General features: G+C 39.9%; 1 protein-coding gene across 4 annotated transcripts in view; it reads left to right on the top strand.

Moving 5' to 3' along the window:
- The window catches only part of LOC109915183 (selenocysteine insertion sequence-binding protein 2-like), a 112,296-nt gene that overhangs the window by 56,492 nt on the left and 29,331 nt on the right, over positions 1-26,473 (top strand). For 3 of the 4 annotated variants that reach the window (XM_048621447.1, XM_048621443.1, XM_048621460.1), the window contains 5 exons: positions 1,415-1,570; positions 3,749-3,881; positions 4,025-4,197; positions 15,275-15,434; positions 25,326-25,476. In XM_048621447.1, the coding sequence (XP_048477404.1) occupies positions 1,415-1,570; positions 3,749-3,881; positions 4,025-4,197; positions 15,275-15,434; positions 25,326-25,476 (773 nt within the window). The remainder of the gene's footprint in view (positions 1-1,414; positions 1,571-3,748; positions 3,882-4,024; positions 4,198-15,274; positions 15,435-25,325; positions 25,477-26,473) is intronic. The other variant, XM_048621453.1, reaches the window with a different exon arrangement.

Here is a 26,473-nt window from a genome sequence, read left to right as displayed (position 1 = left end):
ATGGTACTATTTACAAGATGCACGACAGAAGTTCACCAAAGATCCTCTGACAGCACCTTCCAAACCCATGACAACTCCCATCTAGAAGGACAAAGGCAGCAGATACATGAGAACACCACCACCTTCATGTTCCCCTTCAAGCCATTCACCATCTTGACTTGGAAGTATATTGCCATTCCTTCACTGTCACTGTCACAAAAAAAGTCTGGGATTCCCAGTCTAATGGCATTGAAGGTTACCCACAGCGGGTGGACTGCAGGTGGATTCAAGAAGGCTCACCACCAGCTTCCCAAGGGCAACTGGGGACAGCCAGCGACATCAACATCCCACAAGTGAATTTTTAAATATGTGGCAATCTCCTGTGTAGCTATCTTGTATGCATGGATGAGATGCGTGTATGTCCTAATGCATGAAGTGACCTGGCAGAAGCATGCAAAGTCATGTGTCCTGGAGCTCCAGAGTGAAGTCCTGAAAGGCCATAGTGATCGGTTCCAAAGCAACCATGATAACGTGAAGCTATTGCTTTGGTAGTGTCAACTTGCATAAATGAAGGGTGAAAGAGAACATGGAGTGAACGGAGACTTTGTGGTGAAAACACACTTGGATGAAGGTCTGGAGAAGCAAATGATGAATTACTGCTGCCAAGCAACCACTTGACTTTCGTGTTGGGAATTGGCAATTTCTAATTTTTATCTGAATGGACAGAATTTTGAGCTGCATAAAAAGGAGAGTTGGACTGATAATGAGATGCAAATAAATGGAAATAAGATGGTCACAGCTTATAATAAGTTTCTGACCATGCCTTTTTAGAGCTTAAGGGAAAATAAGAATTTTTTTTTCATTTTCACCGTATGTTCTTAACTTTCTCACACTGCTGAAGGGAACAGAAAATTTCACACAAGGCATTTGTCAGAAGCAGGCAGTGTAGTATGACACATGTTCTGCTCTCTATTCGAGTTCAGTTTTTACTGTTACTGCCTTTGTGCGAGGAGTGGTGATGGGATGGAATGCTTATAGTTTAGTCTCTCAGCTGAGGTTTAAAACACTAATGTAATTCGGAGTGTAATATAATGCACCCCCACTCAACGGCCAGTTTGGTGGTGAGGATGTTAGTCAGAAGCTGACAGGTGGGTACCCTGTGTCCTCCAGCCTCCATCTGATTTACAAACATGGGAGAAGACCAGTAGATAGACTTCCTGCTTTGCTGCAAGTGGACAGATGACATCAAGCAGCAATAGTTTTTTTTCCCTCTGTGTGCATTGATGACAATTAAGAAAGAATAGTGCAATTATTTATTACATGGCATTTTTTTGTTTTCAGCTACGTTATGCTACATGATGAGGCTGTACAACCATCTTTGTGCTCAATTTAACCCAAGCTCATAAAATATTGCACATTCTTCTTTATCTTTCAGTCATCAACAAATGGAGAATTGGTTTTAAATGTGGCCAGCTCCCTCGCTATTGGTGGTGAACTGATGTCTTTGGACCAAAACCAGAAACCAGTCCAAGTGGTGAGAAAAGAATCCAGTCATGTACCCACATCTGATAGTCCACAGAAGAAAGCTTTGGTTTGTTCAGAACTCTGATTTTCATTTGAATAACATTTTGCAGGAAAACAGTTAGTTAAGTTGGTTTGGATCAAGAAAGAACTTAATCTTGGAGTCAAAAGCATATTTATTTGATATTAACCTGCATTTGAAACGCCTTTCGGCTCAATTTGAGGATTTTATGCTATTACTTAATGAGTACTAATTTTCATATCATTGTGAGCTCCAGTAATATTTTAAAGACTACAATAATCTAGAATTGTGAGCCACAATATTTAGTGGGATGAGCAAAGCAGACACTTGGAAAGGCCAGGGTCATAACAGTCTTGCCAGACTTGACAGCAGGGCACCATTGATACTTTTTTTTGCATGTTTCATGTCTGGGCTGAACTTAGCTGGCACCTGGTGGGGGAGATGCCTGAAATTTGAGGTCAGGGAGGTTCAGCAATCAAGAAGATAGCAGTGCCATAGAGAGAGACTGAAGGCTCCTTTGAGAGCCTGAGATGCAACATCATTACCGCTTTAATCCCCGAAGGAGTGCTGAAAAAGGAACTTAATCTTGTGGATTGCACAGCTGCTGCCTTACTTTTGCTGTTATAATAAAACACAGGTTTTATTGTAAATCAAATTTAAGCTGTGATTTCCACAGGCAACATTGAAGCCCAGATAGAGTATGTTAGTCGGGGAGGTAATGGCCTAGTGGCATTATCACTGGACTTTAATCCAGAGACCCAAATAATGTTCTGGGAACCTGGGTTCGAATCCTGCCACGGCAGAATTAAGAGTCTAATGATGACCATGAAATCCATTGTCGATTGTCAGAAAAACCCATTTGGTTCACTGATGTCCTTAAGGGAAGGAAACTGCCATCCCTACGTGATCTGGCCTACATGTGACTCCAGACCCACAGCAATATGGTTGAGTCTTAACTGCCCTCTGGGCAATTAGGGATGGGCAATAAATGCTGCCTGGCCAGCGATGCCCTCATCCCTTGAATGAATAATAAAAAAAATTAAGCTCTGCTTCTTTAAAATTAGAAAATGGGAGCACAGCATCTTTTTATGTGTTTGATCTTGTTTGATCCCCTGTTTCTCATATTGGGGATGTTAATATCACAGTGTTTTGAGTCAAAACTGGCCTATCCCTCACCAGACAGAATAAATACTACATTAAATGAGTTTATTGAAAGTTTTGGAAATCAATGGGAGGATAATTTATAGATTTTTTTGTCAGTTTAGGGAATATATTTTGATCAGCATCAAATCGGGATCTCATGATTGAAGCTAATGTTCCTGCAAGTTAATACCTCGTCTTGAACCTATTCTTGGACTTCATTGAATCTGCATCAAAGCTTAAAAAAAGCCAGTAAAGATTTTTTAAAAAACTAGTTAATCCTTTGAAGCGCAAGTTGAAGTTGAAGTACAGGCAGTCCCCAGGTTGCAAACAGGTTTTATTCTGGAGTCTGTTTGCAAGTTGGAACACAATGCACAACTATGTAAAATAGCTAGTTATAAATACAGTAAGTGTTCATTTGCAGGATTTTTAAGATTGCACCTCAGTGTGGGATTGCATTCGTAAGTTGGATGTTTGTAAATAAATGGCCCCCTGTACCAGTAAAACCATCAAAACTTAGGTTGGTGTCTGCTGTCCCTCATTCATTTAAATGAGACCTCTTATGTTGAGAAGCAACATTTGGAAACTAAAATAACCTTTCGCTTTATTTAACTGAGCCATATGGCATTTAGGATCTACTTATTCCATGTCACATACCATGGATAATTTGGATCTGAGTTTGTTGAATCCTTGGTTCCACAACTCCTCCTTGTGATTTTGTGAATATTTCTTGGTTAATATGATGCACAAGTGCACTGATAACCAGTGGGGAGATCTGACTTAATTCAAATTCACTTGCACTTTTCATAGACATCCTCGAATTCCAAAGTACTGAAGAATGATTACCTGCTTGTCAAATAATTCTTGATTCAAGATGGTTTTGGCCTAGACATTGAAAGAAACTGAAAGCTGGAAGTTTTACCACAAGAAAGTCACAAATGTTGCAACACATATGCTATAGTCTAATAGATGTTAACTTTTAATAAATTTATTATTAATATTTATATTAGTACTACAAGTGCTCTGATTACAACAAATGTAATTACATAACTAATCGTGTAAATAACAACAAACTTGTTTTGTTAGGAAGCTCCAAAGAAAGGTGGTAAAAAGAGTAAGGTACCCATGCAGCTAAATTTTGGTAACATGCTGGCTGTCCTAGAACAAAAGCAGCAGGAGAAGAAGTCTAAACACACCCCTAAGCCAATTGTATTTGCAGGTAAATATTGAAATTACTCTGTTCCATGTATCTTCGTCTTGCCTTATGGTAAATATGTATTTTTTTCTATATTTAGTGCTTTATGTATCACATCCTTATTTCTCTTTGAAACATTTTTGTTTTGTTGTTTGTCTTGTGTGTAGTTGGAGGGACATTTCCATTGGTTCCCAAAGAACCCACAACATCAAAAAGACAGCCCCAAGGCTCAAGTCAGGAAAAGGTTCCACATAATCCCTTGGACTCAAGTGCTCCTTTGGTAAAGCGAGGAAAACAGAGGGAAGTTCCAAAGGCCAAAAAACCAACATCGCTTAAAAAGGTTAGTTGGATGTAACAAGGATCCAGTTAAATAAATATTTTTGTAGGTTGAGAAATGCACAGATGATCCTATTTAGATTATTTCCTGATGCTACAGGATAGTACTGAGAAAAGCAGCAGGAGCAGCATGCCACTTTCCCAAATCTGGAAAAATAGCCAATTTTGTATGCCAGCAAGCAGCACACTTCCTTGCAGAATCAATAACCTGAATTCCTATCTATTAGCACATAACAAGATCAAACGTGTGCCTTGTTTTGTTATTCTCCAGCTGGTAAAGATTTAAAATTATTATTGTAGTTGCTCTTGATAATAACCCTAACACCTGTAATAATGAGCATTCAAATGCTTATATGCAATAGGAGCAATGAATGAATGAATTTATTTTTAATCAAAGTGTTCCATTCTTGAATATCATTCTGTATTCATCTTTCCCTATCATGCTGTGATTTTGTGAGGGCCTCAGGAAATAAGCAGAGGATGAATATTGTCAGAATGTTCATCTTTTTTCATATATGGAAGAGAAAAGACTGCCCACTTTTAATAACTAAGTTCCATTTTTTAAAAAATTTAGAAACCAGAATATACCAGGTGTTAGGTTATAGTACAGTTTATAAGACGAAAAGGAATTACAATAGGCCATTCAGCCTCTTAAGGCTGCTCCATCATTTAATAGGATCTTGACTGATCCACTTTCCTCATGTCCACATTGCTGCCTTTTCCTCATAATTCTTGAGTCCTCTCCTGATCAAGAATCTATCTATCTCATCCATAAATATATACAAGGACTCTACCCACCACCTCCCCGCCCATAGCTGTCGTGACAGTGAGTTACAGAGATATTCAACCCTCTCACAGAAGAAATCCTTCGTCATTCTCAGTCTTAAATTTGGCACCCTTTTATTCTGAGACAGTGCTGTGTGGTCTTAGACACTCCCACAAAGGGAAACATCATCTCAGCATTTTTCTTGTGAAGCCCCCTAAGAATCCTTCATGTCTCAATAAGATCACCTCTCATTCTACCAAACTCCAGTGAGTAGAGTCCCAAGCTGTTTAGTCTTTTTGCTCGTAATACATCATCCATACCGGGATCATTCTAATGAATCTTCTGCGAACTGCCTCCATTGAAATAATTTCTTTTCTTAAATAAGGGAACCAAAACTGCTCACAGTACTCCATATGTGCTTTTACCAGAAGCTTGTACAGTTGCAGTAAGACTTCACCACTCTTATAATTTTACCCCTTGCAATAAGGGCCAACATTCCATTAGCCTTCCTGATTACCTGCTGCACATGTATGCTAGCTTTCCATGTTTTATGCACAAGTACCCCTAATTCCTTTTGTGTTACAGCTCTCTGCTGTTTTTTTCTTCATTTAAACAACCTCTGTGCTTTTGTTCTCCCTTCTAAAATGAACTTGACAGTCTTCCACATTATAATCCATTTGCCAACTTATTTGTATTTCTCTTACAACCTGCCTTTCCACCTATTTTTTGTGTTGTCTGCAAATTTGGCTACAGTATATTCACATCCTTCCATGAAGTCATTACTATAGATAGTATACAGTTGTGGTCCTGGCAATGACCTCTGTGGAACCCCACTGGTGACAGGTTGCCAAATGAAAAAAAAACCTCGTCCTGATTTGCTGTTTCTGCCCATTTAGCAAATTCTCTACCTATGCCAATATATTACTTCTAACATTGTGTCCTTTTAACTTATGACTTAAACTTATGTGAGGTACCATGTCAAATGCCTTCTGGAAATCCAAATACAAGACATCTACTGGCTCTCCTTTATTGTCCCTGGTTGAGACTTCCTGAAAAATTGCTCTAATTTAGTCAGACTTGATTTCCCTTCGTGAAGCCATGTAACTCTGCTTGATTAAATCATGATATGGAGTTGCTGGTGTTGGAATGAGGTGGACAAGGTCAGAAGTCACATGGCAACATATTATTGTCCAACAGGTTTATTTGAAATCACAAGCTTTCGCTTTACCTGATGAAGGAGCAAGTGCTCTGAAAGCTTGTGATTTCAAATAAACTTGTTGGACTGTAACCTGGTATTGTGTGACCTCTGAACTTGATTAGATCATAATTTTTCAAAGATTCTGCTATTGCTTCCTTAATATTTGAATACAATACTTTCCAACAATCGATGTTAGGCTAATTGGCTGACAGTTACATACTTTTAGCCTTCCTCCATTTTTGAATAGGGATGTCACATTGGCAGTTTTCCAATCCTGTCGTATTTCTCCAGAATTGAAGGATTTTTCAAAAATTACACTATGCCTGTAGCTACCTCTCTTTTAGGATCTTAGGGTGCAAGCCATCAAGGTCAGGTGACTTATCTGCCTTTAGCCCACATTAGTTTACTACTTCTTTTGTGGTGGTGATGGTACTTAATTCTCCCTCTCCCCGTGTTCTTTAGTATTAATGGGATGTGGCAGTATCCTTCACTGTAAGGGATGATGCAAAATATCTGTTTAACTCCTCTGTCATTTCCTTGCTCCCCTTAACCATCTTCCCAGATTTATTTTCTAAGGGTCCTGTGTTTACTTTAACCTCTCTCTTCCTTTTTACAGCTTTAAAGTAGCTCTTGTAGTGATTTGTAACAAAGTCAGCCAGTTAGATCTCAGAATATGAGCTTCTTGATTGGGGCTGTTAATGTGGCCCAAACAGGGTGCCTTGGCTGTTAGACAGAAAAGGGAGTGCCAGAGATACTGACAGTCTGAGAGCTGATTATGAAGAAGCAGTACTAAAGCCAAGGACTGTTCATGTGTAAATTAAGGCTGACTTGGTGACAGGATACTGGCCTCTGTGGAGTTACTTCAGTGGTGACGAGATTTAAGTATGATCCTGAAGAAACACTCTTGGAACAGTCGACTTTGAGTTGGGGGAAACATTTCTTACATCATGCCTTTGTTTGGAAAGCTTGATTCATTTGACCCTGCCATTAAGGACTGGGCCCAGTAGGTGGAAAGAATGTGTTATATTTTCCGGGCAAACAACATTGTGGCGGACGAAAAGCCACGAGTAATTCTCCTGACAGCCTGTGGAGCTGCAGCTTTTTCTGTTATTAGGAACCTAAGTTTCCCTGAGGCACTAAATGCTAAAACGTTTCAAGAGTTGACAGACATAGTTAAGGAATATTATGACCCTGAGCCTTCTCTAATTCTGAGATGTTATCGTTCTTACTCAGCAATTTGAGAACCAGGGGAATCTGAATTAGGATTTTTGACTAGATTAAGAAGACTGGCAGAAGCCTGTGACTTTGGTTTAACCTTGAATAAAATGCCTAGAGACCATCTGGTATATGGGATTATTGATACAACTATGCAAAAACCTGTATTAGCTGAAGCCTGACTGAATTTCAAACAGGTGCTATAACATTGGAAAATGTAATGATTGGAGCATACAAGTTGGAGGTATTCCGATGGAAGTGGACGCCCTTGCCAATCCGACTGAGCTTTTGGAACACCACTTAAGTGTAGGCAATTACCTAACCTCACTCAGGAGATATCCTGATCAGCGGAACCTTAGGATGGCCTACCGCAAAACCCCAAAATAAAGCCAAGCCTAAGCCAAATGGTTAAAATTTTCTTCAGGATCCAGGCCAAAAAGCCATTGTAGTTGTTGCTGGTATGTTGCTAGAGATAGCTAGAGTCTTACCGGGCCTGATTTGAGTAAGATAACTCATAGGCCATATCCAAAAAAGCTCATACCCTGGAAAGTCTACCTATATCTGGTTTGGAACAATTAAGTTTCTTAGCAACATACAAATCAGAACCAATCTGAAATAACTGCAAAAAGCCTGGTATCCTGTCACTACATCACCCTTTATTACTTGTGCACAGTACACTGGCTGTGACTAGCCAGCTCAGAGTCAGTCCCTTAACTGAGGAGATTCTAAATCTGGTTACACTGGTCAGCCAGGGCTTTCCTGATGGGGTTGTTAACCTGGGCCCAATCTAGGATCTCATAGTGAACAAGATCCAGCTGGTTCCAATCATTATACAATCAAAATAAATGTCTGGATAAATGGTCATCTGGTTTTAATGGAGGCCGATACCAGTGTGGCCATATCAGTGATCGTAAAACCAGTTTTTAACAAAACTTACTCTGGACTCCAGCCCTTAAGTTTGTGCTGCAAGATCTTGGCTAAGCTGAGAACCTATACCAAGGAACCTTTACAGATTAAGGGTGCAGCTTCAGTCCCGGTCTATTATGAGAAGCAGCTGGTTCAGTTACCAGTGACTGGAGTAAAAGGGCCTGGCCCAAGTTTGCTGGGGTGAAATTGGTTGCGAGAGATTCACCTAGATTGACTCAACATTCTTCAATTAGAAAATTGCTGCCTGAGTGAAGTCCTACCTAAATACCCGGAAGTCTTCCAGGAAGGTTGAGGGACTATCAGAGGAGCCAAGGCCACCTTGAATGTTGACCAGGAAGCAATTTCATGATTCTGCAAGACCCACTCAGCACCATTTGCGTTACAGGCAAAAGTAGGGCTAGAAATCAGAAGGTTGGGGAAAGCAAAGGAAACATTGAACCAGTCCAGTTCATGGAATGGCAGCACAGGTTGTACCGATTGTGAAGCCCAATGAGTTGGTTCGCCTTTGTGGGGATTTTAAACAAATGGTAAACTGCTTTTCACAGTTGGATAAATACTGAATCCCTCAAAAGGACGATTTATATGAAAAGCTGTTAGAGGCGCTGTCCTTCACAAAGCTGGACATAAGTCACGCTTACTTGCAGTTGCATTTAGATGAGGATTCCCAGAAGTATGCTGCAATTAATACCCATAACTGCTTGTACTAATATACTGCCATTTGGGGAACCATCAGCCTGTTCAATTTTTCGGTAGATGATTGAGAACATTTTGCAGGGTCTACCTCAGTTTGCCATTTATCTTGGTGATGATCTAATAACAGGGAAAGCTAATAAGGAACACTTGGAGAACTTGAATGTAGTCATAAGGCTTTTTTCCAAGGCAGGCATACACATAAGAAGGGAACGGTGTGTGTTCCAGGCCCCCAAGTGACCTACTTGGGCTACAGAATTGACAAGACCGGGCTACACTCATTGGAACTAAAGTAAGGGTGATCAAAGGTGTCCCAGCTCCCACATTTGTCCAGGAGCTTAGGTCATTTCTTGGTCTGGTAAATCATTGTGGAAAGTTCATACCTGACCTGGCCTCCATCCTGGCACATTTGCATCAACTCCTAAAAAAGGATCAGCCTTAGAAATGGTCACATAGACAAACCCTAGCCATCAGTGAAGTAAAGAAACCTCTATCATCCTCTAAGGTGTTGGCACACTATGATCCCAAGAAAGGTCTGGTATTGACATGTGATGCCTCGCTGTATGGTATCAAGGTGGTATCAGCTCGTTGGTGGCTCAGAAGATTGGCAGTCCTGTTTGGAGAAAGGAAGTTCCACCAATACCTTCATGGATGAAAATTTGTGATAATCATCATTCACAGACTCCTACTTGGTCTGCTTAAAGAAGACAAAGCAGTGCCACCCATCGTATTATAGTCCATCACTGAATGTGGCCAGAAGCTAAGTACTTCTAATTTCAAGTTAGAACAACGTCAGTGAGGCCGAGTAGCAAATGTGGATGCATTGAGCCGTCTCCCATTAGCAGATACACTACCAGTGGTATCCCCAGTGGAAAAGTCTGTAAAGGTATTAAATTTTCTGAACACGTTCCCAGTTGTGTCTGACTATCAGACTTTGGACGCAGAATGTTACAGCCCATTTAAAACTGAAACAAGTAGTGATGATGGGGGAAACCTAAGGGCCACTACGAACAGAATTGAAACCTTTTTGGACCTGGAGAGACCAAGTCACAATAGAGGACATCATATTGTTAAGGGAAGCAAGAATGATTGTCCTGAGCAAAGTTCACTGCCAGATACTGGCTGAACTCCACGAGGGTCATCCAGGGGTCTCCAAAATGAAGATGTTGCAGAGACATTGTGTCTGTTGGTCAGGCCTGGATGTATATATAGCCGCATTGGTGGAGCAGTGCCCATAATGCAACAAGTGCAAAAAATTACCTCCAGCAACTCCCCCCCCACATCTGTGGGAATGGCAGGGTAAACCTTGCACTTAGTTGCACATTGAGCCCATGAAAGGACCTACCTAGTCAATGTTCTTGGTCATTGTTGATGCCAACTCAAAGTAGTTGGAAGTACATAGAGTGCATTTGTTTAACACTGGGACGACGATAGAAAAACTGTGCGGCTTTTTTTCAATACACAGTCACAGAAGTGTTGGCCACAGATAACGAGCTGTCATTTACAAGCACGGAATTTGGGTATCTCCTAAAGTCGAATGGTATTCATCATATAAGGACAGCCAATGGCCTGGCAGAAAGAGCAGTCTTAACTTTGAAGGCTAGCTTTAAGAAACAGCCTAAGCCTCGCCAGATACCAAGCTGTCACGGTTCCTATTTGATTATTGGATCACCCCACATGCAATATAGGTATTGCACTGGCAAAGTTCTAATGGGTAGAAGACTCCACACCAATTTAAGTCTGATCTTTCCCGGACCTGGGGAGGGTGTGAAACAGCATCAGGAATACCAATGCCAGGTCCAAGACTTCGCCAAATGAGACAGTTTGATACAAGAGAAGAAGTTTGGTGTAAGAATCACAGAAATAACCCCACATAGATAAGAGGCAGAGTCAATGCAAGGTTAGGACCCAGTGACATATAAAGTTTGGGTAGATGCGACAGTCCTGAACAAGCATGTGGAGCATATGAAAGCTGCGAATTTGCAAACAGTGCAGGAGCAAAATGTCAGAAAAGCTGCCAGAACCTGTGTGTTCGCCCTTTCCGCCAAGAGTTTACAAGGCCTCTGAATCAGAGATGGACATGACTGATGTAGCCGCCTCAATGCCTTTGCTGCCAGAAGAGGAGAGTGAAATTCTGCCGAGGCGCTCATTGCGCAAGAGGCAAGGCCCCGTGGGTTACACACTGTCTGCATCAGAGGAACCTGACCCTGTGCTAAAACGTCCCTGGAGGCTTTGACCCCTTAGCTGACATCATTATCAAATTTTAGACAAATATATTGTGAAATTATGAGTTGGCCAGCAGGTGTCACTGTTTACTTAGTAAATCTTGAATCTTCTTTGAAAAGCTTCTTAAACGTACGAATAGCAAAACATGCTTGTTGCATTAAAAAATTGGAAATACTCAACATTTTGGATGTTGATCCTCCTTAAGGCCTGAAAACTGAAACCTTGTCATGTCAATTTGTTAAATTTAATAAATGGCAGAGGGAGAAGGAAAATGTTTTTGAAACAAACATGGAGAATGCTGGAGAAACTCATCAGATCTGTCAGGATATGTGGAGAGTGGAACAGAAAACCAAATATTTTGGTTTAATTGACCTGCAAGCTGCTTTGTAGAGAACCAAGAACCTGTTAAAAAATGCAATGGCGATCAACTGAATGAGATGATGAAATGTATGAGGAGAAAATTGAGATTGGAACTAGTCGGATACTACTGATGAAAGAATACCCCATCCCACATCAAGCTGTGGTCTGATGAAGGACCATATTCAGAAATGTAAACTCATGTCTCCACTTTCAGATGTACAATACCATGATAGTTTGAACTGGAAAGGTGGATATTATTAAGATCTGACACCACGTTGTTCAGAAGAAAGCTGGCAAGTGCCCAGCATAAAAATGAGACACAGTTCCTGAAGTTTGTTTGAGCACTGTTAGCTCACAAAGAGATTGGAATGATAGTGGGTAATGGGGGTGGGGCAGGGCAGGGTGGGGTGTGAGAAGAGAAAGTAAGTTAGAGTTACACTTACAGATAGAAGGAAGGCATCCATTAAAAAGGTAGGCAAAAATGAGAAAATAGATTGAAGGAAATATATGCCCTAGACATTTGGGACTGTGTGAAAAAGTTGATTTTGTTTAGGGACTGTTGTATTAAGATTTAAGTGAACAATATTTTCATGGATTGTGAAGTGGAAGATTAATTTCTTTCCCATTGTGCTTCCAAAGAAACAGTTGAAAATAAGAACTCTAATCTCGAGACCCAACGAGCAGCATTGTTTTGAAAACTTGTTAGATCTATGTTTAGAGCTATTGGTTTGTTATTTAATTACTTATCATCCTACATTAATGAATAAAATGATATCTACAATTACCTGACAATTTTGTTCAAATTGAAAGGCAAATTACTTTCTTCACTATATGAACACAATGACAATTGCCCTTTTAAAACAAAATAATTTAAAGAATGTTTCACTTCCCTGTTAGCAGACTTGTATGTCTGATGCTTGGCGTCAGCAACATGTGATTCATTTTAAAAAAGATGTTTGAACATCGTACTAGTATTTATTGTAGTATCCTAGTAGGGAACAAGTTGGGAAAAGTATAAATGTTATTATGTATATATATCTTGCATCATAAGTTTCTCATGGTACATGTATTGCTTTTCTGCTTTTGTGCATTAACGTTTGGAATTTGCAAATAAGGATATTTGCTCACAGAAATAAACAGCAACAACTTGTCTCTATAGCACTTTTGACACCATTGATGAGAAAATTCACAGAGGCATAAAGAATAAAGATGTCAGCAAAATAAGGGAGGAACTATTTAGGCAAAATAGCAGCCAGATTTTTTTTAAGAGAGTGCTACATTGATGGAGATGGGTAAAGCACATTCAAAATGAGAAGAGCAGAATAATGTCAAATTCCAGTGCACTGTCACCCAATTTACTATTAACCAATTCTATTTTTGTCCAAGCATCATCTTCTGTACAATCTGGCTATTTATTGTAATCTTGCTGTACAATTTGTGATGTAAAATCTATCTTTAGAAATCTGCAGTTGAGCACAAGGACCATTCACTCTTGGAGGATTTTTGATGAAAAGTAACTGTGTGGCTGTTAGCTTTCACTTTTATTAAACAGCAAGTAGGACACAATTTGCAGCAATCACCAGCACGCAATTAAACCTCAAAATCACGGAACTGCTGTTCTAGTTATCCCTCACATCCAGAAACTTTACTGTACCTTTATCTTTAGGAGACAATAAAATACTTGGAAAGGTGTGGTATTGAGAGACATACATGATAAATATCCACTAAAGTATCAACATTAGAGAAACAGGTCAGACCATAAAACATAGGAGCAGAAGGAGGCTATTCAGCCTAACAAGTCTGCTCTGCCATTCATTGAGATTATGGCTGATCTGATAATCCTCATTCCCACTTTCCTGCCTTTCTGCCATAACCTGACTCCCTTACTGATTAAAAATCTATCTGGTCTTGAAAATACCTAATGCCCCAGACTTAACAACTATCTGCAGTCAAACATTCCACAGATTTACTTATCCTCTTGAAAGAAGAAATTCCTCGTCACCTTTGTCTTAAACGTGTGACCACTTACTTGGAGATTATGCCTTCTGGTCCTACACTTTTGACAAGGAAAAACAACTTTTCCACATCTACCATGTCAAGCCCCCTAAGAATCTTGTGTGTTTCAATTAGGTTACTTTCATTTTTCTAAATTCCCATGAGTACAGGCCCGACCTACTTGACATATCCTCATAAGACAGTCCCTCCATACTTGGGATTGGTGTAGTGAACCTTCCCTACATTGCCTCCAATATTGTTACTTAGATAAGAGGCCCGAAAGTGTTCATAGTATTCCAGCAGTGATCTGACTAGTGCCTTGTGCAGTTTTAGCAAAATCTTCCTATTTTTGTGCTTCGTTCTCTTTGAAATAAAGGCCAAAATCCCATTTGCCTTCCCTATTACCTGCTGAACATGAATGTTAACTTTTTTGTGATTTATGCACAAGGACACCTAAACTTCTCGTCTTCTATAGACAACAAAGTGTGGAGCTGTCTGACTCACTGTGTTCCTGCAGCTCCACACTTTGTTATCTCTGACTCCAGCATCTGCAGTTCTTGCTATCTCAGTTTTTTTAAACCTATCTTCTGTAACTTTCTGCAGCCTTTCTCCATTTAAGTAGTATTCAACTCCTCTCTTTTCCTGCCAAAGTTCGTAATAACACATCTTTTCACATCATATTCCATCTGCAAAGATTTTGACCACTCTCACTAAATCCCTCTATATCCTTCTGTAGACTCTGCATCATCCTCAGCGCTTGTCTTCCCATGCATTTTTGTCATCTGCAAACTTGGCCACAGTACATTCACTTTCCTCATCCAAGTCCTTCATATATATTGTAAGTAATTGAGGCCCAGCACTGGTTCTTGTGTCACTGAAATAATTGCAGGTTGCCATCCTGAAAATACGCCACATATCACAACTCACTGTCTTCTATTTGCTGGCCAATCCTCTATCCAGAGCCATGGGCTCTTATCTTAAGTAGCCTAACATGTGGTGTCTTTATCAAACACCTTCTAAAAATCCAAATGTATTACACCCACTGCATCCCCATTATCTGTCCTGCTTGCTACCTCCTCAAAGATTTCAAATAATTTTGTCAGTCATGATTTCTTCTTTGTGAAGCCTTGCTAACTCTGCTTGATCATATGTATTTCTAAACACTTTATTACATCCTTCATAATGAACATTTTACCAGTAACAGGTTATCTGATCTTTATCACATTGCTGTTCAGGGAAGCTTGTAGAGATCAAATTAATTCCTTTATTTCCTATATTACAACAGTGAAGTTGTGAAGTTCCTTGATTTTAATGTGCATTGGAATGCCGACATGCCGTGAAGGAACTATATAAATTCAAGACCTTATTTCTTTTAAACAGGCTGAAATAATTTAGGATTTAGCATAACCTTGCACAATCTGCCTATTTGCCACTGTAAATTACATTTAATAATGTACAGTCCCATTCCTTCAGACTTCAATCACTGGAGATTTTTAATATTCATCTATTCTCTCGCACGTGTGCTCTCCCTCTCCCTCTCTCTCTCTCTCTCTCTCTCTCTCTCTCTCAATCCCAATTTCTTTTCTGTACATAATTTTGGTTCAGAATAGGTAATTCAATACAATTTCTGGTTCAGAGTCTGCATGCCCCAAGTTTGCTGTGCCTCGTTCACATGTAACATTGTTCTTATTTTGTATCTAATAGATTATATTGAAGGAAAGAGAAGAAAGGAAACAGCGACGCTTGCTGGAGGAAAAGGGACTGATCCCATCAGGTTGCAACGTATTTGCTCAAGAGGCTCAAGCAGTTGTTTCAGATCAGAATGAGAATCTGGACACAAAAAACAGAACAGCTGAATTAGATGGCAAGTCATTTTGTAACCATTTTTGGTTTGTGTTCTCTTCCCCGTAGCAAGAATGAATAATATACCAGAAACTCTGAAATATGCCACATGTATTATTCTGTATTATATATTATTAAGCTTTGCAAGGTAATCCTAGGAATCTGATTGAGATGCCTGGATCAGTGATAGCTCATGTCTATTTAAAGGTGACCTGCTGAAATACGTTAAACTAGTGAGAGCACAGGCCACAATCTTTTACGTTGGGCACCACCTCAAACATTTCAGCACCTCTGCTCTGACCTGCAAGCTATAAAACCATTAGAAATAGGAACAGGAGTAGCCGTTCAGCCCTTGGAATCTGCTCCGCCAATCAGTAGGATTGCCCTGTAACTTGTGATTCCATTGCAAATCAAGAAATAGCCTTAAGATCGTTGTGGCAAAGTATTCCAAAGATTCTTAACCTTCTGGAAGAAGAAATTTCTTGCCATTTCAATTTAAATTGGCATCTGTTTATTCTGAGACTTTGCCCTGTGGTCCTAGATGACTCCGTTAGGGGAAACATTCTCTCACCGTTTACCCCACTGAGCCTCATAAGAATCCTGTGTGTTTCAATGCGATCACCTCTCATTCTTCTATACTACAGTGAGCAGAATCCCAAACCGTTCAGCCTTTTCTCATAAGACAATCCCTTCATACCAAGAGGGAATCATGTCTGAACTGCTTCCAGTGAAATAGTACATTTCCTCAAATAAGGGGACCAAAACTGCTCTCAGTACTCCAGATGTGGTCTCAGCAGTACCTTGTACCATCACAGTAGGGCATCACTACTCCAACACCTTCACACATTCCATTTGCTCTCTCATTTTTGTTCACTAGTCAAAAGCAAGTGTAGTTCTTGGCTGAAGCAGGGTTATAGGTTGGAGGATCAAAAGGGCCTATAAGACGGAGGTAAAAGGTAACCTGAAAACTGGGAAAGATGGAATGAGGGCGAAGAAGCTTATTAAGTAGAGCAAAAGGAGTGGAATAAAAGAGGAGAAAGAGAAAGGGATGTGGTTATCCCTGATAAGTTAAGCGATGTTCAGTAATTGGAAGGGGTTATGATGTACTCTGCTGTGAATGCTTGATTCTGGCCATCAACATGGTTGAGACTTGTTGTATGCATGAGAATCGTGAGCTTTCGCCCCCTAAATAAAGACTGACATATGGAGGAGGAAAAGCGTACACGTGTACTTTTTCTTTAAAGAGACTTATTTATCAGACTATCATTTTAATATTTTACCTGAAAAATGAGACTTCCGTCAATGTACAATCCTTTAGAACTGCACTGAGGTGCAAACTTAAGTATTGGGCTCAGTTTTGGTCCCGTTATTCGAGGAAAGATATCATTTTACTGGAGGCAGTTCAGAGATCATTCCTTCCTGGTATGGAGGGACTGTGGGCTGAAATTCCACACCAGAAACTAGTAACTCAGGCAAGGATGTCACTACTGAATTATGGTTGACAAACTTTTTTTTAAATCCTTAAGCTTTAACCATATTGATTCCGTCTTTACCCTTTTCTTGTCTGCATAATCAACACCGCGTGTATTTCCATTTTATCCAAAATTGCCCCACTGTCTGCTAACCCTCCTCAAGACAGGATAATGTATAATTAATTTTCATTCTTGTCTACTATGAAGCTGAGTTTCTGTTAATGTTGAGAACTTCCTCATTAGTAAAGTAAAATCATTACTTCTAGTTCCTCTGATTTTATTACCACACATCTTTCGGTGTTTTCCTCAAATATTACTGATCCATTTGATTCTGTTCCTCCACTCCTTAATCTTCTTGTTTGTTATTTTTTCCCTGCATAGTATCCTCATCTATTTGTTCATTTACAATTACCTGATCCTGGTTGAACTAATTTTGCAAGCTCTTATCTCCACCTGTCCAGTATTAATGCCTCACCACTTCTCCATTTAATCGTTCAGCCAGCACATAAGTGCCCTCTATGGTCAAATGTACACCACTGGACCCAGTGCCCAACAAAGTGCAATCCTGTTTACTAACACGACACTCTTAACTGCTTCCTGTTTTCTATCATAGCACTTTCCATATTATGTATTTCAAACATTATCAAGTCCTGCTTCTAACTTTGTCTCCCAATCTGTGACTTCTGATAGGTCTTCAGCATTTCTTTATCTAATACAGTACTTTTAACTCCAAATGATGGTGATTGGTTGTTCTTTCTCTCATACAAAACATTTTTCAGTCTTTGCAGTATGAGCATATCACTATGACATTTTCAGCTGTGTTACTATTTATTTTTGTTTTATGTAGTTTATTTCTGTGCAATTTACTTTCATTTGATGGTTCTGACCAGAGATCTAGTTTTCCCCTCAGCCAGCTGGAGCTTCCAATTTGTTTGAGCGCATCAATTTCTCTGACCAAATCGCTTCGAAGTTTGTACTCTTACTCCAAGAATTGGTCTCTTTTTGATGTGTCAAAATGTCTTTTTCTCGAGTTCTGAGTCTTGAGATTAAGTGATCTGAGTTGATGACACTTCACAAGTCAGTACTTAGTTTCAGAGCATCTACAACTTTTAAGAATGATATAATTTCCTCTTCCTGTGCTGTTATTTTACGTTTCAACTCATTTCATAATGTACTTAATGTACTATGCTTTTAGTACGCCTTGATCTCACTTTATCCCACTTCATTTCATTATCTATGATGTGTTCTTGGTTCAGTATTTCAATGTTTGTTTTATTAGTATCTGTTCCTGAAAGAAAATGTTCTTTCATTTTTATCCCTCAAATGATTAGAACAGTTCTGATAACCATTTTAATTGCATACTAAGCATCATTGTCCATTACACTCATAAGTACAGAACAAGTTGTATTTAACAAAAGCTTACATTTTGCAGTATGAATTTTTCTTGTGCATAATGGAGAATTTTCAGATTAAAAACATAGAATTAATTTTTGATAGCCAGTGAAGATGCTGAGCTAAAAAACCCAAGATGCAACTCATTCAACAGGTTGTGAATTTTCCATGGTTTATTAGAGGGACGAATAGTGTTAAGCTTTTTTCATACAAAAATGATTGGTCCCTAAATAATCATGAATCAGTTCCTTATGAGTGGGTTGGAAAATGTAATCCCATACATGGAATGAATGGATTAAACTGCAATTTGCTCTTAAATGGAGAGTTTTGATTATGAGAATCAGGAATATGTTATAAAATCCCATACCTTATTCGTGAAAAAGAACCAGAAATAATTTACTACAGTGAAAATCTGAAAAATGGGCATAAAATCATTAGACATTAATATTTGACAATGCCCCTTATGGTACAGAAGATCAAATTGCATGGAATCCATGGTGAGTTGACGAGTTGGATACAAAATTGGCTTGGCCATAGAAGATAGAAGGTATTGTGGAGGGATGTTTTTCTGACTGGAGGTCTGTGACTGGTGGTGTTCCACTAGGATTAGTGTCGGAGTCTCTGTTGTTTGTAATTGATTTGGATGAAAATGTTGGTGATCTGAGTAGTGTTTGCAGATGACATGAAAATTGGTGAAGTTGTGGATAGTGAGGAAGGATACCAAAGGATGCAGCAGGATATAGATGAGCTGGAAAGTTGGGCAGAGAAATAGCAAATGAAGTTTAATCTGGACAAGTGTGAGCTGATACATTTTGGGAGATCAAATGCAAGAGGAAAGTATACTGTAAATGGGCGTAACCTGAGGAGCATTGACATACAGTGTGACCTTGGGGTCCAAGTCCATAGCTCCCTGAAAGTGGCAACACAAGTGATAAGGTGGTAAAGAAGGCATATGTTATGGTCAGGGCATTGAATATAAAGTTGGCAAGTCATATTGCAACTGTATAAGATTTTGGTGTTGCCACATGTGGAGTATTGTTTGCAGTTCTGGATACTGGACTATAGGAAAGATGTGGCGGCTTTGGAGAGGTTTACCAGGATGTTGTCTGGATTGGAGTGCATTAGCTATAAGGAAAGATTCGACAAGCTTGGAGTGTTTTCGCAAGAGCATCGGAGGCTGAGGGGCATGATTGGAGTATACAAAATTATGAGAGGCATGGATAGAGTGGATAGTCGGAGTCTCTTTCCCAGGGTGGAAATGTCAAATACTAGGGGTCATAAATTAAAGGTGAGAGTGGTAAAGTTTAAAGGAGATGTGCGAGGAAAGTTTTTTTTTACACAGAGGCTGGTAGGTACCTGGATCGTGCTGCTGTGGGAGGTTGTAGAAGCAGATGCGATAGTAAAGTTTAAGAGGCATTTAGACAGGCTTATGAACAAGCCGAGAATAGTGGGATATGGACCATGTTCAGGCAGATGGGATTAGTTTAGAATAACGTAATGGTCAGCATAGTAGGCCAATGGGCCTCTTCCTGTAATGCACAGTTCTGTGTTCTATGGTTTGACTTAAGATAGTCCTTTTAATATTTTAAGTCTCTGTAGTCAGCATATCTGTGCTTTATTCCTCAAGTGAAATGTAGCTATTGAAATAAAAGAGCATGTTGAGAGTGAGAATGGGAAGAAAACATTTTTTTTAAATTCACTAATCAGATGTGAATGTCAATAGCTTGGTCTGCACTTATTACCTGTCACTTGGTGAGTGTAAAGCAGAGGTAGTTTCATGATTAGTGTAGGAGCTGATGGTCACTGGGAGAAGGCAGGAGAATGAGTTTGAGAAACATATTAGCCATGATTGAATGGTGGAGCAGACTTGATGGACTAAATGGCCTAAATCATCTTCTGTATGTTATGGTCTCCAGTGCCCTTCAAGAGGGAGGTGGTGAGCTGCTTCCTTGAATCACGTGGACTGTGGCGGTTCAAGAAAGTGGTCACCGTGACCTTTTGGAGGGCAACTAGGGATGTACAATAAATGCTGGCTCAGTTAGCGATCACCCGCATCCCATGAGTGAAATTTAAAATAAAGTTTTCTTCCTGTTCCTCCACCATCCAATTTGTTATTCGTGGACTTTCAGCTAAAGTTCAAGCTGTATGTAAAAAAATTTATTCAATTGGACTCAAATGTATTTGTGTTAACTTGACAATTATGGAACATAGTGAATAGTAGGATATCATTTAGCCCCTCGAGCCTGTTTCACCATCCGCTGAAATCATGGTTGACATCTAAATCAATTTCCTAATCCAACTTCAGACTTCAACTTCACATGGCTAGCAAAAAGCCATTTGATACTTTTTTTTTTAATTATTCATTCAAGAGATGTGGTCTTTGCTGGCTGGTCAGCATTTATCGCTCCTTCTTCAGGGTCAAGGAGTGGGCACAAGGTATTCTGAAAAGAGAGAACAAACAACCAGAGGTAATGGTGCGCGTCAGTACTAACAACATAGTCAGGAAGAGTGATGAGGTCCTGCAAAAAGGGAGTTAAAATAGTCAGTTGAAAATCAGGACTCTAGGGTTGTAATCTCAAGATTACGAGGCAAGGTAGCACAGTGAAGAGCACTGCTACCTCACAGCTCCAGGGACCTGGGTTCAATTCCAACCTTGGATTGCCTGTGTAGAGTTTGCATGTTCTCCCCGTGTCTGCATGGGTGTCCTCTCTCACCCCAAAAATGTGCAGGTTAGGTGGATTAGCCATGCTATTTTGTCTGTAGTGTCCAGTAATGTGTAGGCTAGGTGGATGGAGTGGGATGCTCTTTGGAGGGTCAGTGCAAACTCAATGAGCCAAATGGCCTCTATCTGCACTGTAGGGATTCTGATTCTGTGATTACTCCTTGTGCCACATGCGAGTGAGGCGAGGAATAGGAAGATTTTACAGTTAAATACATGGCTAAAGAACCAGTGAAGGAGGGAGGGCTTCAGATATGTGGGTCATTGGGATGTCTTCCAGGGCAATTGGGACCTATATAAGAAGGATGGGTTTCAGCTAAACTGGAGGGGCAGCAATATCCTGGCAGGGAAGTTTGTCAGTGTCACTTGGGAGGGCTTAATCAAGTGTGACAAGGGGTGGGAACCAGTGCAGTAGGTCAGCAAGTGAAATGACCAAGGAGGCATTAGAGACTAAAGCCATTAAGGTTAATTCCGTGCTGTATGACTCTAAGACTGTGACTCTTAAGAGGAAGAACATAGAGGGAGAGATTACACTGTGGGTGTGGCAGACTGAAGTGCATTTGTTTTAACAGAAGGAGTATGACAGGTAAGACAGATGAACTTAGAGCTTGGCTTGGTGCATATAACTATGATATTATTGCTGTTACAGAGACTTGTTTGCCAGAGGGACAAGACTGGCAGCTTAATGTTCTGGGATTTAGATGTTTCAGGTGAGATCGAGAGGAATGTAAAAGAAGTGGGTGGGAGAGTTGTATTACTGATTAGACGGAATATCACAGCTGAACTAAGGGAGGACACTTTGGAGGGCTCACTAAATGAGGCTGTATGGGTAGACCTCAGGAATAGGACAGGTGCAATCACTTAGGAGTTGTACTATAGGCGTCCCAACAGCCAGAGGGAGATACAGGAATAGATATATGTACAGGTTATGGACAAATGTGAAAATAACAGGGCTGTTGCAGTGGCAGATTTTAAACTTCCCAGATATGAACTGGGACACCCTTAGCACCAGGGTTTCAGTTGGGGGGTATTTGTTAGGTACATCCAGGGGGGTTTCTTGAAGCAATATATAAATGGTCCATTAAGGGAAGTGGCCATACCAGGCCTGCTATTGGAGAACGAGCCCGTCCAGGTGAAAAGTTTCAGTGGGAGAATGTTTTGGGAACAGTTACCATAATTTAGTCAAAAAGAAAAAGGAGCCCTATGTGAGGTTTAGGAAATTGAAGACAGAGCCCTCGAGGAATATAAATATAGCAGGAAAGAACTTAATCGAGTTAGGAGGGCCATGACATGACTTTGGCAAACAGGATTAAAGAAAATCACAAAGCGTACTATAAGTATGTAAAGAACAAAAGTGCAGATAGGGAAAGGAAAGCTCCATTCAAGGACAAAGGAGGAAATTTATGCATGGAGCCGGAGGATGTGAGTGAGATCATTAATGAGGGCATATTAATATTAAAAAGGTGGTGACAATGGTGTTAAGGTAGATGGGTCCCTAGGTCCTGACAGGATTTATCTCAGAATACTGAGGGAAGTGAGGGAGAAATGGCCGACAGAATTTAATCTGGACAAATGTGAGGTGATGCATTTTGGCAGGTCTAATGCAGGAGAGAAGTATGCAGTAAATGGCAGAGCCCTTAGAAGCATTGACTTACAGAGGTGTCTAGGTGTCTAGGTGTACAGGTCCATAGTTCCCTGCAAAAGGTAACACAAGTGGATAAGATAGTCAAGAAGGCATATGGCATGCTTGCCTTCATTTTTACAGAGAATAAAAATTAGCTCGTCATGTTGCAGTTATATAGAACTTTAGTTAGGCCACATTTGGGATATTGTGTACATTTCTAGTTGCCACACTACCAGAAGGATGTGGAGGCCTTGGTGAGGGTTCAGAAAAGGTTTACCAGAATGTGGTCTGGTTTGAAGGGTATTAGTTGTGAGGAGAGATTGGAAAAAACTCAGTTTGTTTTCACTTGAACGTTGGAGGCTGAGAAGCGGCCTGATAGAGGATTACAAATTTATGAGAGGAATGGATAGAATAGATGATCAAAATCTTTTTCCAGGGGTAGAAATATCAGCTACTAAGAGATGTAGGTTTAAGGGATAAGAGGGAAAATTTAAAGGAGATGTGAGAGGCAAGTGTTTTAAATAAAGGATGGTAAGTGCCTGGAATGTACTGCTGGAGGTGGTAGAAGCAGATGCAAGTGCAATGTTTAAGAGGCATATTGACTGATATATGAATATGCAAGGAATACAGGGATACAGACCACATAGAGACAAACCTATTTATTTTAAAAAAGGATGATATCTTGGTGCAGGCTTTACTGCATGCTATACTGTTCTTTGTTCTATTCCTAATCGCCTATGAGAAGGTGGTGATGCTGAGCTGCCTTCTTGAAGAACTGCAATCAATTTGGTGTAGTTACACCCACAATGCTATTATGAAGCGAGTTTCAGGAGTTTGGTGACAAGTAAGGTACTGATTGTGTAGCTAACTAGGCTGCGCCTGCAAAGTGCAAAACTGTGTCTAATATTAGACGTGATTCTACAGTTGAACAATATTCGCTCGATTAACCTGGGTGTGTGGAGGAGTACACAGACAATCTATTTAGGATTGTCAGCCAGGCTTGCACTTTCGTATATACTGAAGGTATGTATATTGTATGTAGGGCCCTGTTCTTTACATACAAAGACAACATGTGCATATACTATGCCAGTTTCAACTCAGCAAAATAGGTGACAGTCATTCAGTAGTTCATTTCTCAGGCAATACTCTAACCAATCAGTTATCTGCCTGATTTAAAATTTAAACAAAGCGTGGCAGTTAATATTAATCCATCATTAACTGATTCATTGGTAAAGACATTGTCACATAGAATGCGAGTCTACTTGCTAACCAATCAACACTCTTGTGCAATAGAAACATTGGTTTTCCCCTTTACTGGTATTCTTGCAAATTTCCCTGATGAGTACAAGATGAAAAGCTTCAATAAAATGTGTCATTTGTCAGCAATGCTCCAGGCATATAGCTTTTTTTGAGTTTTTTTGTTATTATAGTCAGAGCCGTTGAAATCTACAGCACAGAAAAAGGTCTTTCAACCAATTGTATCTACACCAGTCAAAAACAACCACCTATTATAATGCCATTTTCCAGTGCTTGGCCAATAACCTTGTATGCATTAGCATTGCAAGTGCATATCTAAATATTACTCAAATGTTATGAGGGTTTCTGCCTTCACCACCCTTACAGGCAGTGAGTTCCAGACTCCCATCACACCCTCTGAGTGTAAAAGATTTTCCTTCCATCTCCTCTAAACCTTCTGCCCCTTACCTTAAATCTATGTCCCCTGGTCGTCGATATCTCCATCAAGGGATAAAGTTTCCTCCTGTCTACCCTATCTATGCCCCTCATAATTTTGTACATCTCAATTATGTCCCCTTGCAGTCTCCTCTGCTCTAAAGAAAACAGCCTCAGTTTATCTAATCTTTCTTTATTACTGAAACTCTGCAGCTCCGGCAACATACTGGTAAATCTCCTCTGCACTTTCTCCAGTGCAATTGCTTCCCTTCTAAAAAGTGGATTCCAAAACTGCATTCAATACCCTAGCTCTCGCCTAACCAACATTTTATACATTTCCAGCATAGCCTCCTTGCTCTTGAACTCTGTGCCTCAATTAATAAAGGCAAGTATCCAAGATGCCTTGTTAAGCATTTTATCCATTTGTCCTGATACGTTAAGGAGCCAATGTATGTGCTCAGCAGGGTCCCTTTGATCCTTGGTATTTCCCAGGGTCCATCGTGTGTTCCCTTGCTTTGTTTGTCCTGCATCACCTCACATTTTTTAGAACTGACTTCCCATTTGCCACTGATCAGCCCACCTGACCAGACAGTCTTATATTCTCCTGTATTCTAAGGCCTGACACAACCTTTTGGTGATCTAGTTTCATGGACATGGTCAGAGGGATTCAGAATTTCATTCACTATCATGCTTGTAACACCATGTTTTGTTTGCGCACTGCTCCTAGGGAATAAGTAGGACATCCAGTGTTCCCTATAAGTTTTGATGTACCATAGCTGCTCAGTTCAGGAAGAGAGGCAGCAACAGATCAGGCAGTGTGAGTACAATTTTAATGTTTCTAGCTATATCCGACATGGATTTTTCTGAAAGCAGAGTTTGAAACAGTAGGGCAAGTTTTTGAGCTAGGTTAAGACCTGTTACTTCCAATTCTAGATAGCAGAATTTTACTGATGAAAATACTTAGTTTTGTACAATTTTATTCAGCTGAGTATACTATCCTGTGACCTAGAAAATGTTGTTATATTTTTGATTTAGATTCAACAGATTTGGCTGTTTTTGCACCATCTTCATCCAATCAAAATTTAGAATCTCTTTCTGAAACACCAAAATATCCTGAAGGAACTTTGATGGAAAACATTTTGATGAATTCCAGACATCCAAAGATACATAGCAGACGGTTTAGAGAGTAAGTGAAATCCTGATGCCTAATGTTGAAATGAATGTTGCTTAATTTAGTACCACATGAAAGTAAGTATTTGGACATTTGTCATTAGATTCTGCAATGTTCTGATCCACTGAATTTGAAATTTGAGCATCTGTGCTGTATGTACTTGCAGAGAATGGAACATTGCTGGGGTCAGGGATGGATATTTGTCGTTAGTTCACGAAGTATTTTTACATTTGCGCTCTCTGGTCACTTTTTTTCAGATCAGAAACACCTTCAGCTCCTCTATTCATTCTCCCGTCTGTATTTGTAATCTGCCTTCTAATTTATCCTTGCCCCTTTTGCAAAAGCATCACCATCCATATTGCATAGCAGTTTACTACTGCTCCACCCAAATGACCAACATGTCATTATTGATCCTACTGCTGATATCATGAACATCCCTCTTTCCGTCTATACCAACTACTTCCTTTTCTGAACTAAAATCACCATGCATTGAGCTCCGATTTTACTAATAATACCATTAGAAATGCAGAACTCTTTAAAGGTTAAGTAGAACAGCCCTAGAGTTGACTGAAAGCAAGTGATGTTCACTGGACTTTGTATTTAATAGCTGAGTTCTTGAGGTCTTGTGGTGCAGCAACAGGGTCCCTGCTTCTGAGCCAGGAGTCCTGGGTTCAAGTCCACAAGTGTATAATAACCTCTCTGAGCAGGTTGAATTAAAAAATGCTTCTTTTAGAGAAAGCTATGTGCCACAGGAGGTGGAGTACTTTATCTCCCCCTACAACTCCATCAGTCCATGGAAGAAAATGTTGTAGAGTTTCAAACATAATATAAAGGACTAAAGAAATTCAGTTTAGAAATTGCAGATTCTGTGGCTTTTAAACTGTTAGATTGTGCACAGATTTCATTTTTCTGGTGTTCATTGTTATGGTAATGACACTTTATGAACAAATGGTTGCTACTGCAAAAAAAACGTTTTAAGGAGATGATCATTTCTAGCTACGTTCTCAGGAAT

Source organism: Rhincodon typus, chromosome 3 (genome assembly GCF_021869965.1).
Source record: "Rhincodon typus isolate 14 chromosome 3, sRhiTyp1.1, whole genome shotgun sequence".
Classification (NCBI taxonomy): domain Eukaryota; kingdom Metazoa; phylum Chordata; class Chondrichthyes; order Orectolobiformes; family Rhincodontidae; genus Rhincodon; species Rhincodon typus.
The sequence above is the reverse complement of the archived record's forward strand: the minus strand, read 5'-3'. Positions and strand labels throughout refer to the sequence as shown.